Below are 17066 nucleotides of genomic sequence, written 5' to 3'. Positions count from 1 at the left end.
TTTGGAAGGTAAGGATTGAAAGAGAAAGGAAAATTTTTTACTGATTTTTTAATGTTTTAATTAAAATCTAAAAACACCAGCATTCATTAAATATCTACTATGCCCAGGCAGTCTGCTACATGCCAGTGATACAAATACAAAGAATGAAATAATGCCTGCTCTCAAGGAGTTTATAATCCAATGGGAGAGTCGAGTATTTAGAAGATTTATTCTTAATATTGTATTTATAATATTGCTTTTGTTACATTGTATTTTTCAAGCCTTTCCCTCATTCCTTTGTCCTAACAGACCTAGCTATTTACTTTACATTCCTTTCCCCAGAGCAGCCTCTAAAATTAGGAAAATTAAGATTGAGAATCTAAGATTTATCTTTCCTGTTAGCAAATCTGACCCCAGCTAAGTTATGTCCGGGGGCAACATGACTGTATTCTTAATTCTTCCATCAGGATGAATGATGGAAGTCAAACTTAATCAAACTTAACTTGATTTCCCCATCTAGATTAGCAAAGATATTGGAACCCTATGATCAGCCATGTGACTTCCCCCTTTCATTATAAGGAAATCAGAGAGGGACTAGAATATATTAACCCATTTCCTCAGGAAATATCCACCAATTAAAGATGCCTTGGATTGTCTAGGAGAGGACTAAATAATGAGCTTTCAAAACTGTATTTAAATGATGCAAGACTCTAAATGAGTTGTCTTTGATCACTCTCAATAAATTGATTTTTCTTACCCAGAACTGAATTTCTTGGAATTTTTTTTCTCTTCCTGTATACATGCACCCACACAACACACATACATGTGAACATATATGCATATAGAAAGATGTTAAATATAAAATGAACACAAAAAGTAATTTGGGAAAGACGATAAGCAGTTGGAAGGAATTGGGAATGACTTCGTGTAGTTTTGTCTTAAAGAGAGAGGCACAGGTAAAAAGTTTTGAGGCAGAGGTAAAGAGGGACCGCATTCTAAGAGTGTGGCACAGCCAATGCAAAAACATAGACAGAAAATGGATCAGAGTGATGAGAAACTTGAAGAAGAGATCAATTAGAAGGCTACTGCAATTATACAGATAAGAAAGAGGTAATAAAGGCCTAAACTAAGGTGGTAGTTATTTGAGTGGAGAAGGAATTAGATATGAGAAATTCTGTGAGAATAGAAATGGCAAGGTTTGGTCATTGATTAGATATGTGAGATGAGAGAGAATGAGGAATTGAGGATAATTCTCAGGTTATAAATCTGAGAGACCAGAAAGATAATCAGTGCCTTTGATAGAAGTCTGGAAGAGAGGGAGGTTTGTTAGGGAAAGATAATTAGTTCAGTTTGGGATGTGTTGAGTTCTGCTTTGTTGAAACATAGGATCAAAATAAAATTTCTATAAAGAAGATGTGTGTGTGTGTGTGTGTGTGTGTGTGTATGTTTTATTCTTCAAGTCGTGTCTGACTCTTCATGACCCTATTTGAGGTTTTCTCATCAGAGATACTGGAGTAGTTTGCCATTTTCTTTCTTCTGATCATTTTATAGACTAGGAAACTGAAGGAAACAGGTCTAAGTGATTTGCCTAGACACAGCTAGAAAGTACCCATAGCCAGATTTGAACTTGAGAAGATGAGTCCTTCTGACTTCAGCACTCTATCTGCTGCTAGCCTAATCAGTAAAGTGATTATCCTTACCCAGAACCCAGTTCTAAGAATTTTACTTTTGTCACAGAAGCTTTTCTCCACCTCAGAGTAAATGGACAGGGGCATAGAGGCAGCAAAAGTTCAGACCTATGAAAACCCTTCCTCACTGATTAAAAACCAAATGCTCCTAGGGGACTGAAAACCTAATCTAACAACAGGACAGAGCTAAGGAACCCTCCTGCTGGACTCAACTTAAAAGGTACACCCCCAAAAACCCTGAATTTGAAAACACTAATGTTTAAGGGGAAGGAAAAAGGAAGGTCCCAAGACCCCTTACCCACCTACAGTGGAACTGGAATCTCTGGGTGGGCAAGGGTGCTGGTCTACAGGGAGTACCTTGTGGGCCAAGCTGTGCTTTGTTCAAAGGCTCAGGGCTTTGAACACAGAGCAGCAGGGAGACAGCTGGAGGAGAACCTCAGAAAAGGCAACCCAATCACAGCTGAGACACTCCATATTGTGCCCCCCCCTTCTGAGGTTTTGGCCTCAGGGCACACCTAGCTCTGCAAGTTCAACTCTGATGGGCTTAATCTTATCAAGCCTTCAGAGGGCAGGGAAGCTCAAGCTCCAACACCTCTCCCCCACAGACTGCTCTGAGAACCTTGTTAAGCTCCAAGGGTGAAAGTTGACAGAAAAGCCCAAATCCACAGAATCAGCACATAATGAGCGGAGCAAGACTACAGGCAACTACAGGGGGTGGAAAGAAGGGGGCAAATATGAGCAAACAACAGAAAAAGAAAAAAGAAACTACAATCAACAGCTTCTATCCAGGCAATGAACAGAGTGAATGGAATAGAGGAGGACCAAGGAACACCAAGCAAAAACACAGAAACTCCAGTGAATTGGACACAGGCTTTGGAAGAACTCAAAATACAATTCAAGACACAATTAAGAGAGGCTGAAGACAACTGGGAAAAGAACTTAAAAAGCAAGATAAGTCATCTGGAAAAAGAGGCACCTGAACTAAAATGAGAAAATAGTGTCTTGAAAGCCAAAATTAATCAGCTTGAAAATGAGGCAAAGGAGATGAAAGATGAGTCAAAGAAGATAAAAGATGACCTCCAAAGAAAATCAGACCATAAGGAGGATGACCAAAAAGCCAGGGATGAAATTCAGTCTTTAAAAACCAGAATACAACAATTCAAAGCAAGTGACTTCACAAGGCAGCAGGAAACTATAAAACAAAATCAAAAGAATGAAAAAATTGAGGAAAATATGAAACACCTCATTCACAAAACATAAGATGTAGAAAATCGGTACAGGAGAGACAATCTAATAATCATTGGTCTACCAGAAGATCATGACAAAAGAAAAAGCCTAGACATTATCCTACAGGAAATTATCCAAGAAAACTACCCCAACATTCTAGAACAAGAGGGAAAACTGGAGATTGAAAGAATACACGGATCACCTCCTATACTTAATCCCTAACTGACAACACCCAGGAATGTTATAGCCAAATTCAAGAACTACCAGACCAAGGAAAAAATATTACAAGCTGCTAAGAAGAAATCATTCAGAGTAAATGGACGGGAACAAATCACAGAATATCTGAAATGGAAAGTCAGACCCTTCCATTCTACATCATATACTTCCAGAAGCCAGATTCCCTGGACATCTTTAGGAGTCCTCTGAGCATACCCCATGAACTATGCCCTTATCCCCTCATCCCTCATCCCACCCTTCTCTCAGCCACACCTCTTAGAATCCTTTGTTTCCTTCTAATCTCAGTTCCAATGCCACCTCCTTCAGGAAGCCCACCCTGTTCCACATTTACTAGTGTCCTCCCCCACAGAATTTGCTTTATATTCATGTTGTATGTACCTAGCTGTGCACATGTTGATCTTTCAATAGAAGATAAACTCCTTAAGGGTAAGGTCTATTTTGGCTCTATATCCACAGAACCTAGCATAGGGTCTAGCCCACTCTACCTAGGAGATGAAGTGATACAGGGGATAGTGTGGTCCCAAGTTCATAATTTCTATTCTTGCTCTATATTCATAGCAAATACCCCTTTATAAAAGCCCATTGATGTTAGCTGGTTAACTAATACTAGCAGATAGTACACTGGAAAGGAGGCTCTACTCAATGACATTAGAGAAAATCATACCACTGTCTCTTAGGGGTACCCCTAGAACTTTCAGGGGAAGATATGACTAGCCTTTCTCTGGAATACCAAGGCCAGAGTACTGCTATTTGAAGAGCCTCACCTTAGATAAAATCAGATCCTTACCATTTGGGAGAACTCCACTGGAAACATTCTTTCCCTGGGACTTTATAAATGATGGGATATGCTCGTGTCAAATGTTTTTATCTCTTTGTTTTAGGCTATAATTCTGCAAGTCATTTTTTTCTTTCTGATGGGCATCCTTTCAAAGTCACTTCCTTTTCAGATGATTTTTGCAGGTTTTTGTATATTTGTTGATTTATTCAATGCTTATCTACAGATATTTATCCTGTTACTATATCTGTATAAGTACTGCTTTGACACTAATATAGTTTGAATCTCTAAAATCTGTATCATTAAAAAAAAAAACAACTTGAAGAGATAGTGTAATATTATTATCCCCGTTTTACAGATGAGAAAACTAAGGCTTGTAGAGATGAAGTCAGTTGCCCAGGATCTCACATCTACTAAGTGTCAGAGCCTGGATTCAAACACAGGATCCTGACTCTCAATCCAATGCTGTTGCCATCCCATGTCACATCCAGTTCCCCCATCACAATCAATAAACATTTGTCAGGCACCAATTATGGGCAGGCACTGTACATGTAGGAAACCTCTACAAAAATACACAGGAGATGGGGAAGGAATTGTTTATTATAATGAAACAGGACCTCCAGGCAGGGACAGATGGCCAGCCACAGACCGATGGATGCCTGGAGTTCAAGACTTAGGCGAGCACCCAAAAGAGGCAAACCTGGGAGTCAGCTATGTAGAGGTCACAGCCAAAGCCATGGAGATTAGTATGGGAGGCAGTGTCAGGGGAAGAGTTTATTTGGGGGATCTGAGGGAACTTTGGCCTTCATGACATGGGGTCTGACCCAGGAGTTCGAGCTCCCAGGCCCAGCTACTCTTCTCTTCTAGCCAGATGGAGGCACCGCTGCTCCCCAGCTCAGCACCCGCCATCCCTGGAGCTCCTCAGAGCATGGGACAAGGGGAAGCTTTCTTCTCACAGATCCAGTAGTTCTCTTTGCTACAAGATGCATCATTCCAGCCATTAGGAATCAGCTCACAGCAGTCCTCATCACCAGCATTGTTGGGTTCTCCCTCATTCCAAAAGCTGTGAACAGCAGCCTTTTAAGTGCTCCACCCTGGAGCAGCCATTCCACCCCAGTGGTTACTTCCTTTTTCCCAGTTCCCCAACTCTCTCCTTCTGCTTCTCCCTACTACCACCACACACACACATGCACACACACACACATGCACACATACAACCTACACATATACATAGCCTTGGATGGGAACCATCTTATTCTGACCTGGGAGTGACTTTCTCCATCCCACTCCTGCTGCTGTCTCAAAGGGTCCCTTTGACTAAGATTGGAGCCTCTTTTTTGGTTGAATGAGATCTCAACTTGCTCCCATCTAAGAGCTTATTTGCTTAGTTAGTATTTTCTGGTACAATTAAATCTGTGTCACACTGATTTCTGTTGGTTGTCTTGTTTATAGAAATGGATTTACTCACTATTCACTATTTGTGATGTGATGGTCATTCCCACCAATTAGCATTACTGCTCTTCTGCCTTGGAACCAGGACAGTCTTAATTCCAAGATAGAAGGTAAGGATTTAAAAATAAAAATGGAGGCAGCTGGGTGGCTCAGTGGATTGAGAGCCAGGCCTAGACATGGGAGGTCTAATCTGGCCTCAGACACTTCCCAGCTGTGTGACCCTGGGCAAGTCACTTAACCCCCATTACCTAACCCTTATCGCTCTTCTGCCTTGAAGTCAATAGGCAGTATTGACTCCAAGACGGAAAGTGAGGGTTTAAAAAAAAACAAAAACATATTGAACACCCAAATCAGCAATATTTGAGGGGAGGGCATGACAAAGAGATAAAACTCTAGTTTGGGGCCCTTTCAGAGAACCAGGAAGCCAACCTCATGGTCCTTTTTCTCTCTCTTGTTATCTCTTCTAGCAGGAATCAAAATCTCCCTTGGGGAAGGGTGAGCCAGATTCCAGAATTTCCTATCAGGGCCTTCCCATAAGCCACATGAAGACAAAGAACACACTCATCTTGCCCAGGCAGCACCTTGCACACAAAAGGAACTTACTCTAAGGGAATAAGTTCAGAGGTAGAATTAAATAGGAGATCTTGGACCCCAGAGGCAGTGTTCTTTCCACTGAACCTTGGGAAATTGAGATCTTAAACAGGCTTAGAGGGAGGACTGATTCTGGAGAGAGACACTGATGGGTATGGACATAGGAAACACTCCCAGGGGGATCTCCAACTGGAGAAGATACTGATTCTTGAGAGACATTATCTGGGGAAGGGAGGGAAGATGCTGCATGGGGTGAGGACTGTCTGATTGTGGTAGAGAGGGGGAGATAATGGAAACATTAGCTGGAAAGAGGATCCTATTTCTTGGAGGTTATCAGCTGATTGGAAGGAAAACAGTGACCTGGGTTGGTTGCTTGTGACTCCCCTTCACTCCATGGTAATGAGTGGGTGCCAATGGCTTCTGGTGTCTGATGCTGGAATTTCAGGCATGAGCCAAAAAGGAATGAGTTTGTCCTGTGATGCTCTTAGGGAGGGACTAAGCACTTGTTTCCCCCTCCGGGGGAAGGGGGGGTCTCTGGATTGTTGCCTGTGACTTACGACTGCCCAAGAGCTGTTCCATCCACCCAGTGCCAGTAGCCCTCTTTCTTCTTGTCACTGAGTCCCACCCATAGCTGGTGGTTGGAGGCTGCATTCTTCTTCAGGTAGTTCTGGGGAGCAGAAATTGGGATGGATGTTCAGTGACTGCCAGGGACCAACAAAGCACTGACCTTCATCAGGCTTGGGTCACTTTCATTCCTCTGCCCTCATCCCACAAGGGGTCTTCTCTCTTAGAGACCCAAGCTTCTATGAATTCACTCTAATACCCGAAGGCACTCACTGGAAGAAAATCCTCCCTGTGCCAAAGTATTGGAGAGAGAAACAGTTCTATAGAGGTTAAATGACTTAGCAATGTCTCACAGCTATGAATGTATTTGATGTATCTATTGCACTTCAGTGTATTGCCTGCCTCTCTGAGTTAGGACACTTGGGTTCAAATCCTTTCTCTTCTAATTACTGCTCATGTGATCTTGGGGAACTCTCTTCCTTTCTCTGGGTTTTGGTGTCTTTGAATATAAAATGAGAAGATTGGCCTAGATCATCTTGAAGGTGTTTTTCAGCTTAGATCCCTGCAATCCCCCATGTGTGACTTCCTGTTGATGTCAGGAAGCTGTGCCTTTCACACATGTGTTCTGTGATCCTCCTTGATTCTCGGGCTCCTTGGAGTTCACCTACCATACACCATGGGCTAGCCTGAATAGATATGTTAGTGATGAGAATAGTCATGCTATTCATGCCTATGGCCTGGGTATGACTGACTGACCTAAGGATCATAGTTTCAGAGGTAGAAGGGAGCTTGAAGACCAATTCCAACTCCTTGTGACTGGCCATAAGTTATCCAGGTAGCAAAAAGCACAGCTAGGATTCAAACCCAGATCCTTGGATTCCAAATCCAGCACTCTTTGTCAACTAAAACACTCTACCACCTTCTTTCTCATTTGCCTGGTTCCCGTGGTATCTCCCTATTATTCCAAACCCCAAATCACAGAATCTCAGTTGGAAGGAATAATGGAGACCATCCAGTCGAACCTATTCCTGAATAATTGTCTCTGAAATATCCAGGACAGGTGCCCATATAATTATAAATAAAATACCAAAGGGGACTTCAGTGCTTTTCATCCAGCATCCTCATTTTATAGATAAGGAAACGAAGAGAAAATAATTTGTCCAATGTCAGAGAAATGACAGATCAGCCTCTTCTCAAAGACCTGCCAGGTAAGTCACCCTGACTCACTTTCAGAACTGGACTAGATCTTGGAGCTCATTGGACTTCTCTCCCCTTCCCATAATTTTGTAGATGAAGGCGGTGAAACCCAGAGCAGTGAATGGGGACTTATCCCAAGCCACATTGCTCAAAGAGCAAAGATTCTAAAACCAAGTCCCCTGATCTCAAATCCAAAACTCATTTCTATCTACCAACCAGTAAGTACACTGTCATGGGGAATCTCAGAGTTGGGAGGGACCATAGAGGTCATCTAGCCCTTCACTCCTTCTGGAGGACACAACATCCCCGACACGGGGTTTCCCAACCCCTCTGGACACCTTCAGGGGCTCAATGTTTCATACAACAACTGCTCTCAGGGTTACATAGGTCAGACTGGGAACAAGTTCTTCCTTGCAGCTGGTTAAAAGTGATTTCCCATAACTTGCTCCCAACCTTTTGTTCTGTCTTCTGGAGTTTTACAAAGGTAAAAAAAATCTAGCCCTTCTTTAACATCACAAATGAATATATGAATCCAGAGTTTAAAGGGGTCTTTGAACCCCCCCAATCCAGCCTCCTCATTTTACAGATTGAGGCCCAAGGAAGGAAAATGATTAGCCTAAGGTCACACAGAAGAAATCCTGTGATACATGGATTTGGACTGGGAAAACAACTCACCTGCTCTTCAGAAGAGCTAATGATGACCAGATTGGAACCATCTGCTTCACATGTGTTTTGGGATGCTTCCCATGGCTTTCGGGTCACAGAAAAGTAGTAACAGCTATCTTTATAGAACTTCCACTCATAGGGACATGGACGGCAAAGGGTACCTGTAGGTGAAGAGACATAGGAGTCATGGCTCCCTTTTCTGACCACTAAACTCAGAGCCTTTTAGATATCACCCCCCCCCCAATATAACTCCTGTCCTGTGGACCAATATTTCACAGGGGCCAAATTATCCTTACTTAGGGTTTTGTTTAGTTGTTCAATGAACTGTGAAGCTTTGCTTAGTTGTTCGATGACCTGTGAAGCTTTGTTTAATTCTTCAATGAACTGTGAAGCTTTGTTCAGTTCTTCGATGAACTGTGAAGCTTCAAGTTGGTCCTTGGCCCTCAAGGCTGGGGAGAGTGGAATAGAGAAGAAAGAAGGATGAACATCTTTGACCCTTGGAAAACTTAGATGTCCTGGGAGTGATCCCTTCCTTGGAGACCTCAGCTATCCTGCTGCTCCTCTGTTCAAGACAGAGTTGAAAGGGATTTCAAGGGCCATCTGTTCCAACCCACACCTCAAGAAGTCCCTTCCCCAGAAAACCCAGGCATCTTTCTTGTGCCCTTCCCTCTGGCAAACCTCTGAGCCCATCACCTGGTGATTCTCTTTTCCCATTCAACCCAGGCATCTGTCCCCCAAACTCTGGCCTCAACCCAATCATCTTTCATCTGGGCAGTGTTAGATCAATTTCCCCTAGATTACTTCATGCTCCAAATTATACTGACTTTGATCATGAAAGGCTAGAATCTCAAGTAGTGAGTTTGAGTCCAGAAGAGTAGAGGACTGAGGTGGCAAGGTAGAAAGAGAGCCCAATTTCAAGCTAGGTCTAAAAGACCCTAGGAACAGTGTAGCCATAAGGAGCCCAAGGCAGAAAAGGGAGTAAGGACCATAGGATTCAGAACAGGGAAGGATCTTGGAACCCATTTAACACCTCTTGTCTCCCCAACATTTTGCAGATGAAAGCAATGAAGCCCAGACAGTGAAGTGCCCTCTTTAGTGCCCAGATATTTCCCAGGTACCCAGCTATCCTTACTCAGGGTTTTGTTCAGTTGTTCAATCAACTGTGAAGCTTCAAGTTGATCCTTGGCCCTCAAGGCTGGGGAGAGTGGAATAGAGAAGAATTAATATCTTTGATCTTTGGAGAGCCTAGGTGTCCTGGGAGTATCCCTTTCCTTGGAGACCCCAGCTATCCTGCTGCTCCTCTGTTCAAGACAGAGTTGAAAGGGATTTCAAGGGCCATCTGTTCCAACCCACACCTCAAGAAGTCCCTTCCCCAGAAAACCCAGGCATCTTTCTTATGCCCTTTCCTCTGGCAAACCTCTGAGCCCATCACCTGGAGATTCTCTTTTCCCATTCAACCCAGGCATCTGTCCCCCAAACTCTGGCCTCAACCCAATCATCTTTCATCTGGGCAGTGTTAGATCAATTTCCCCTAGATTACTTCATGCTCCAAATTATACTGACTTTGATCATGAAAGGCTAGAATCTCAAGTAGTGAGTTTGAGTCCAGAAGAGTAGAGGACTGAGGTGGCAAGGTAGAAAGAGAGCCCAATTTCAAGCTAGGTCTAAAAGACCCTAGGAACAGTGTAGCCATAAGGAGCCCAAGGCAGAAAAGGGAGTGAGGATCATAGGATTCAGAACAGGGAAGGATCTTGGAACCCATTTAACACCTCTTGTCTCCCCAACATTTTGTAGATGAAAGCAATGAAGCCCAGACAGTGAAGTGCCCTCTTTAGTGCCCAGATATTTCCCAGGTACCCAGCTATCCTTACTCAGGGTTTTGTTCAGTTGTTCAATCAACTGTGAAGCTTCAAGTTGATCCTTGGCCCTCAAGGCTGGGGAGAGTGGAATAGAGAAGAATTAATATCTTTGATCTTTGGAGAGCCTAGGTGTCCTGGGAGTATCCCTTTCCTTGGAGACCTCAGCTATCCTGCTGCTCCTCTGTTCAAGACTCAGAGTTGAAAGGGATTTCAAGGGCCATCTGTTCCAACCCACACCTCAAGAAGACCCTTCCCCAGAAAACCCAGGCATCTTTCTTGTGCCCTTCCCTCTGGCAAACCTCTGAGCCCATCACCTGGTGATTCTCTTTTCCCATTCAACCTAGGTATCTGTCCCCCAAACTCTGGCCTCAACCCAATCATCTTTCATCTGGGCAGTGTAAGATCAATTTTCCCTAGACTACTTGTAGCAGTCCAGCCCATATGTATAATTAAGAGGCAAGGATTGTGTGTGGGCACATGGCCATTCTGCGCATGGCAATGAACTCTGTTCCCAGCATGGCTAAGGTTAGGGCTCGAAATCTTACTTCCCTTTGTCTTACCCACCTGGGATAAAACCCCACTTTCACCTTGTTGTAATTTGCAATTATCCAATGGCAATACACTATGTAATTCATCAATATGTATTGGGTACATTTGCATGTCAAAGAGATTAAAAGGAGAGCTCACAGCCATCTCGATCTCTCAGAGACCTCACAGGATTGCTTAACACTATCTCTTCTCTTTTTCTCTCCTCTCTATCTCTCACCTGAACCCTGGCCTCTGGCCAGGTGTCTTTCTCTTCCAATGCTAATACCTAGCACTCTCTAAATCATCCTACTATACTCTGTTTATTCTCCCAGCTAAGCTATATCATCCTCTGACCGGTGAAGTGTTAAATTGGAATCACTGGATGGAATTAGCCTTTTGAGTGGTCCACTGATCGGAGTATGGCTGCGGCTCCATTGTATCAATACGGCCTGGTTTCTGACTCATTTCTGACATCTCGAACTTGGCTCCATCATGCCCTTCGCAGAATCCTAAACTACGATCCTTTCTCTCTCTTTCTTATCTTGTGGCTTCTCGCTGGTGAGAAGCTACACTACTCCATTCTCCAAATTATACTGACTTTGATCATGAAAGGCTAGAATCTCAAGTAGTGAGTTTGGGCCCAGAAAAGTAGAGGACTGAGGTGGGAAGGGAAAAAGAGAGCCCAATTTCAAGCTATGTCTAAAAGGCCCTAGGAACAGGTGGAGCCAAAAGGGGCACAAGGCAGAAAAGGGAGTGAGGACCATAGGATTCAGAACTGGGAAGGATCTTGGAACCCATTTAACACCTCTTGTCTCCCCAACATTTTGTAGATAAAGGCAATGAAGCCCAGACAGTGAAGTGCCCTCTTTAGTGCCCAGATATTTCCCAGGTACCCAGCTATCCTTACTCAGGGTTTTGTTCAGTTGTTCAATCAATTGTGAAGCTTCAAGTTGATCCTTGGCCCTCAAGTCTGGGGAGAGAAGAATAGAGAGGAAAGAAGGATGAACATCTTTGACCTTTGGAAAACTTAGATGTCTTGGGAGTGATCCCTTCCTTGGAGACCTCAGCTATCCTGCTGCTCCTCTGTACTCTGAATCCTTGGTGACTCAGAGTTGAAAGGGATTTCAAGGGCCATCTGTTCCAACCCACACCTCAAGAAGACCCTTCCCCAGAAAACCCAGGCATCTTTCTTGTGCCCTTCCCTCTGGCAAACCTCTGAGCCCATCACCTGGTGATTCTCTTTTCCCATTCAACCCAGGCATCTGTCCCCCAAACTCTGGCCTCAACCCAATCATCTTTCATCTGGGCAGTGTTAGATCAATTTCCCCTAGACTACTCCATGCTCAAAATTATATTGACTTTGATCATGAAAGACTGTAAACTCAAGTAGTGAGTTTGGGCCCAGAAGAGTGGAGGTCTGAGGTGGGAAGGGAGAAAGAGAGCCCAATTTCAAGCTAGGTCTAAAAGGCCCTAGGAACAGGTGGAGCCATAAGGGGCCCATGGCATAAAAGGGAGTCAGGGACATGGGATTCAGAACTGGGAAGGATCTTAGAGCCCATTTAACACCTCTTGTCTCCCCAACATTTTGTAGGTGAAGGCAATGACAGTGAAGTGCTCTCTTTAGTGCCCAGATATTTCTCATGTGCCCAGCTATCCTTACTCAGGGTTTTGTTCAGTTGTTCAATGAACAGTGAAGCTTCAGGTTGGTCCTTGGCCCTCAAGTCTGGTGAGAAATGAATAGAGAAGAAAGAAGAAGGAACATCATTGATCTTTGGAAAACCTAGGTGTCTTCGGAGTGTCCCCTTCCTTGGAAACCCCAGGTATCCCACTCTTTCTCTGCTTCTGGATCCCTTGAGACTCAGAGTTGAAAGGGATTTAAAGGGCCATCTGTTCCAACCCACAGCTCAAGCAGTCCCTTCTCTAGAGAACCCAGGCATCTTTCTTATACCCTTCCCTCTGGCAAATCTTTCAGCCTTCTCCCTGGTGATTTTCTCTTCCCTCTCAACCCAGGCACCTGTTCCCCCAATCCCAGACCTCACCTTGATCACCTTTCAGCTGGTCAGAGAGATGGTTCAATGGCTCCTGGACTACTTCCTGCTCCGAATTATACTGTCTTTGATTCTGGAAGACTGGAAGCCAAAGTAATGAGTTTGAACCCGGAAGAGTGGTACCCATTCAATGGAAGTCTGAAGTATGGGGGAGGAAGAGAGCCCAATTTTAAGCAAGATTCTTCTTTCTTTCTGGAGCTCAAGGCAAGGTGGGCACCTCATCTATGATCTGTCTTTTGATATGTCCCTCTGTAATAGTGTGGCCATCTCACTTTGAACTTTGGGGCTCAAATCTGTCCCCCAGCTCCACCTGTCATCAAGAACCCAGCCCTGCTTCTACCCTGGAAGCTTAGCCCCAGATACTCAACTCAGATTACTAAATGAGTATAGCCTATAAAGTCCCCTTCAAAATCATGGAATACAACCACTTCATTTTAGAAATAGGGAATATCAGGACAAAGGAAAACAGAGTCTAGCTCCAGATCACTGGCTAAGAAATGGCAGTGGTAGGACTAGAACTCAGATCTTCTAACTAGTCACAATGTTCTTTCCACTCTTTATCAGACTATCTCCCTCTTTCCCCTCTCCTGACTCCCATGACAGAGACCAGAGACAGAACCTCTCCTTCCCCCACCCCATTCCTAGCCAGGGGCCTGAGGCTGGGTCTTACCTTGGGTCAGGGTAATGATGCTGAGGATGAAGGAGAGGACAAAGAAGGCCAGGAGCAACGGGAAGCCCAGGCGCCTCAGCCAGGGAGCTGCAAGGATGGAGTGTTGGGGAAGCCCAGACCTCCTGGTCCCCAGACCCACCTTCCTTTAGGAAACCTTCCCTAAGCTTATCTGCCATGTTACCCAGACTCAAAACAGGGAGTTTCCCATTTTGGAGCTGTAAGGAACTTTGAGATCGGCTATCTTAGGAGCAGAAGGATATTGCAGCAGACAGAGTACTGCAAATGGCTTCACAAAGACCTATATTCCAATCTAGCCTCAGACACTTACTAATTGATTATAAGACCATGGACAAGTCACTTTACTTCCCCTAGCCTCAGTTTCCTCCTATATAAAATGGGGTTAATATTAACATCTACCTCTCAGAATTGGTGTGAGAATTAAATGAGACATCTCTGCACACCTTACATACCTTGTCAGTGTCAGTCTAATTAGTTATGATTACCTGTGCCATCCTCATCATCTCTAGCCTGTCTCCTACTGACACTTCCAACCACCAGGAGTTGGTCTCTACCCCCACAAGTCAAAGTTCTTCTCCTAGCCTTACTCTTCCAGAAAGCCCTCCAGGTTAACTCTTCAACCTTTAACTTCAACTTTAACTCTCAGGCATTCTGCTTGTGAACATGAATTCCAAAATGCCTGTGAAATTGAATAAATTCAGTCAAAAAACAGACATTCATTGAGTACCTACTATATGCCAGACACTGTCCTAGACACTGGGGAGACTGACTGGACCTATGGTTTCCCCCTTTCCCAATGCAGATTGGCACTTCTTTTCCATTTAAAGAGTCTTAGAAACTGAAATATTGTGGGATGATCAAATGTAATAGACTCTTCTACTAATAGCAATGCCATGATCAATAACTTATAAGAAAGAATGCTATCCAGATCAAGAGGAAGAACTGTGGGAGCAGAAACACAAAAGAAAAACATATGACTTATCACTTGTTTATATGGGTATAGGATTTGGGGGTTTGGTTTTAAATCACTCTATTGCAAAAATGAATTATATAGAAATGGGTGTTGAGTGATAATACATGTATAACCCAATGGAATTGCTTGTCAGCTCTGGGAGAGGGGAGCAAAGAAAGGGGGGAGAGAACATGAATCATGGAACCATGGAAAATTTTTCTTTTGAAATTTTTATTTAATTAATTAATTTAGAACATTTTTCCATGGTTCCATGATTCATGTTCTTTCCCTTCCCTTCCCCCACCCCCTGCCCATAGCCGACGTGCCATCCCACTGGGTTTTACATGTGTCATTGATCAAGACCTATTTCCTATGGAAAAATATTCTTTAAAAAATAAATTAAATAATGTAAATAAATGAAGAAAGAGAGAGCGAGGAAGGAAGGAAGGAAGGAAGGAAGGAAGGAAGGAAGGAAGGAAGGAAGGAAGGAAGGAAGGAAGGAAGGAAGGAAGGAAGGAAGGAAGGAAGGAAGGAAGGAAGGAAGGAAAGAAAGAAGGAAGGAAGGAAGAATCTTAGAGTTCCCTGGAGCAGAGATATCACATTCAAAACGAAATGGAGTAGGGGTTGAGGAGAACTAAACCACACAGGAGGATTCCTGTGCACAGTATATTGACTTAATTTTAAAATTTAATGTTATCTATATCTATTGTATTTTACATTTTCTGTTGAATATTGTCCATTTTCATTTTCATCAGGTCTGCATGCGGTTGGCACCCCACATTTGGCACCTCTGAACTGAAGAACCAAGACTTGCTCAGGATCACAGCACTAGAATGGGAGCAGAGCTCAGACCCAGGTCTTCCTAGATTTGAGGCTGGCTCATTAGGCATTATGCCTCAAATACACCATCCGTGGCCTTAAGGGATTTACAGTCTATGGGGAAAGACTACATTTATACACATATTATGCACATACACACACGAATTATGGACATGCTGTACATGTGTATATTATACTTGCATGAATATGTTTGTAGATATAGCAGCATGTTTGGTGCATCCACATGTACATATATGTATATATCCATTCATGTGTGTATATGCCCAAAAAAAAATCATCATTTCAGGGAGCAAGACACCAGCAGCTAAAGCGACACAAAAAGTTACAAGGAAAAAGGGGCTCAGCTTTGAAGGAAAGTAGGAGCTGAAAAAGGGGGAGGGGGAAGAGACATGCACTAGGAGTGGTAAGGGCTAGGTAATGAGGGTCAAGTGACTTGCCCACAGTCACACAGCTGGGAAGTGTCTGAGGTCAGATTTGAACCTAAAACCTCCCATCTCTAGGCCTGGCTCTCAATCCACTGAGTGACCCAGCTATCCAGCTGCCCCAGCATTAGGGTTGAGTTCAATGAAATTATATGAATTACTTTCTCTGACAGAGTGCACTGCCCCTATGGCACCCTGGGATTCCATCTCCCAGCCCCCTGCTCCAGCAGCCCTCACTTCTCCCACATACCTGGAAAGCTCCTGGGACTCTGGCTTCTCTGGGTTCCAAGGTCAAAGGGGCTCCAGCCAGAGGGCATCAGCTCCTCTTCATCTAAACAGAACAGTCAGGCACCCTCATCCTTCTCCCATCAAGATGAGAGAAAATGGGCAGTGGGCAGAGCCAGCCCCTCAGCCCAAAGACACTCTCTCACTAACTCAAGTCTATCTTTCATGCTCTTTCCATCTCCTTGCCTACCACGAGGAGAACCCCATTGTTCTAAACCTGAACCTGAAGGCTCTCCCCAACAACTCTTGTCCACCTCCTCAGGATCTCAGAGGCCTGGGCTCCTAGCCCACCCATCTACTAGCACTCTCAGCCTCTCACATCTACCCACCCAATCCGGACATCTCAGGGGATTTGGGAGCCACCAAGTCGCACATCTCTGTCACCCTTCCAGAGGCAGCTTCTGTCCTGCTTACAGATTGCACCCCATCCTCTACAACTAGGCAGTTTTCCTTCCTTTCTCAGAAAAAAAAACTTTCCCAGGCTTTCATCCTCTAGCTGAAGTAAATATGAACAGGAAGGGAAACCAGCTTACCCAATTCCCCCACCAGCTGAACAGAACGATGGAGGTGAAAAACAATTGGGGTAAAAGACGACGCAGAGGGCAGCCCAGAGAGGAGTGGGCCAGGATGGTGGTGGGATAGTAGTAGGGGGAGCCTTCACAAGAACCCAGGCCTTCTAGAGGCCCTGAGTCCAGTGTGGATTTGGGGGAGGAGAGGAAGAAGAAGGAAACATTTACTATCAATAGAGGCAACTAGATGTCAAGTGGGGAAAACACTGGAGACCTCTGTCAGACATTGGTTCCAAATGTGCACTGTGAGCATCAGCATCTATTCACAATCCCCAATGTGTTTTTTTTTTACCGGGCCAGCCCACTAAAGGCATTTGGTCAAATGGCGCCACTAAATAAGTAATAAGAACAACTCTCATCACCAATAGACACAGGACACACTCTCCCACAAGTCCCCAGATCACCGAGGGAAAAGAGAAGTCAGACCAAGAATAAGTGTGGAACATAGACACAGAGGGCATTCACTGGGGCTACAGGTAGCCTGAAAAAAACCTTAGAG

General features: G+C 44.1%; 1 protein-coding gene across 5 annotated transcripts; it reads right to left on the bottom strand.

The window, feature by feature from the left end:
* Positions 1–4488: 4488 nt before the first annotated feature.
* Positions 4489–16467, bottom strand: LOC100026862 (CD209 antigen-like protein B). 5 transcript variants are annotated; one of them, XM_056822021.1, is made up of 12 exons: positions 16328–16467; positions 15964–16044; positions 13482–13568; positions 12803–12892; positions 12424–12486; positions 11671–11733; positions 10248–10310; positions 9509–9571; positions 8673–8825; positions 8386–8537; positions 6507–6616; positions 4489–4969 (listed from the first exon to the last, which is right to left on the bottom strand). In XM_056822021.1, exons 1-12 carry the CDS (start codon positions 16371–16373, stop codon positions 4828–4830), a joined length of 1113 nt encoding a protein of 370 aa, XP_056677999.1. In that variant the 5' UTR covers positions 16374–16467; the 3' UTR covers positions 4489–4827. The 5 variants fall into 5 exon arrangements, with proteins under 5 accessions (XP_056677999.1, XP_056678001.1, XP_056678000.1 ...); XM_056822023.1 differs by lacking the exon at positions 9509–9571; XM_056822022.1 differs by lacking the exon at positions 10248–10310.
* Positions 16468–17066: the final 599 nt, after the last annotated feature.

The sequence above is a fragment of the Monodelphis domestica genome, chromosome 3 (genome assembly GCF_027887165.1).
Source record: "Monodelphis domestica isolate mMonDom1 chromosome 3, mMonDom1.pri, whole genome shotgun sequence".
Taxonomy (NCBI): domain Eukaryota; kingdom Metazoa; phylum Chordata; class Mammalia; order Didelphimorphia; family Didelphidae; genus Monodelphis; species Monodelphis domestica.
This window is presented reverse-complemented; position numbering and strand designations above follow the sequence as displayed.

What these genes read in the sequence shown, in the direction of transcription:
- LOC100026862 (XM_056822021.1), bottom strand. Translation starts at nt 16,373, where the DNA reads ATGTGCGACTTGGTGGCTCCCAAATCCCCTGAGATGTCCGGATTGG. An exon ending in CATCATTACCCTGACCCAAG is followed by an intron (nt 12,893 to 13,481) that starts GTAAGACCCAGC and finishes TTTGGCTTCCAG; the next exon opens with TCTTCCAGAATCAAAGACAG. An exon ending in ACAACTAAACAAAACCCTAA is followed by an intron (nt 8,538 to 8,672) that starts GTAAGGATAATT and finishes CTTCACCTACAG; the next exon opens with GTACCCTTTGCCGTCCATGT.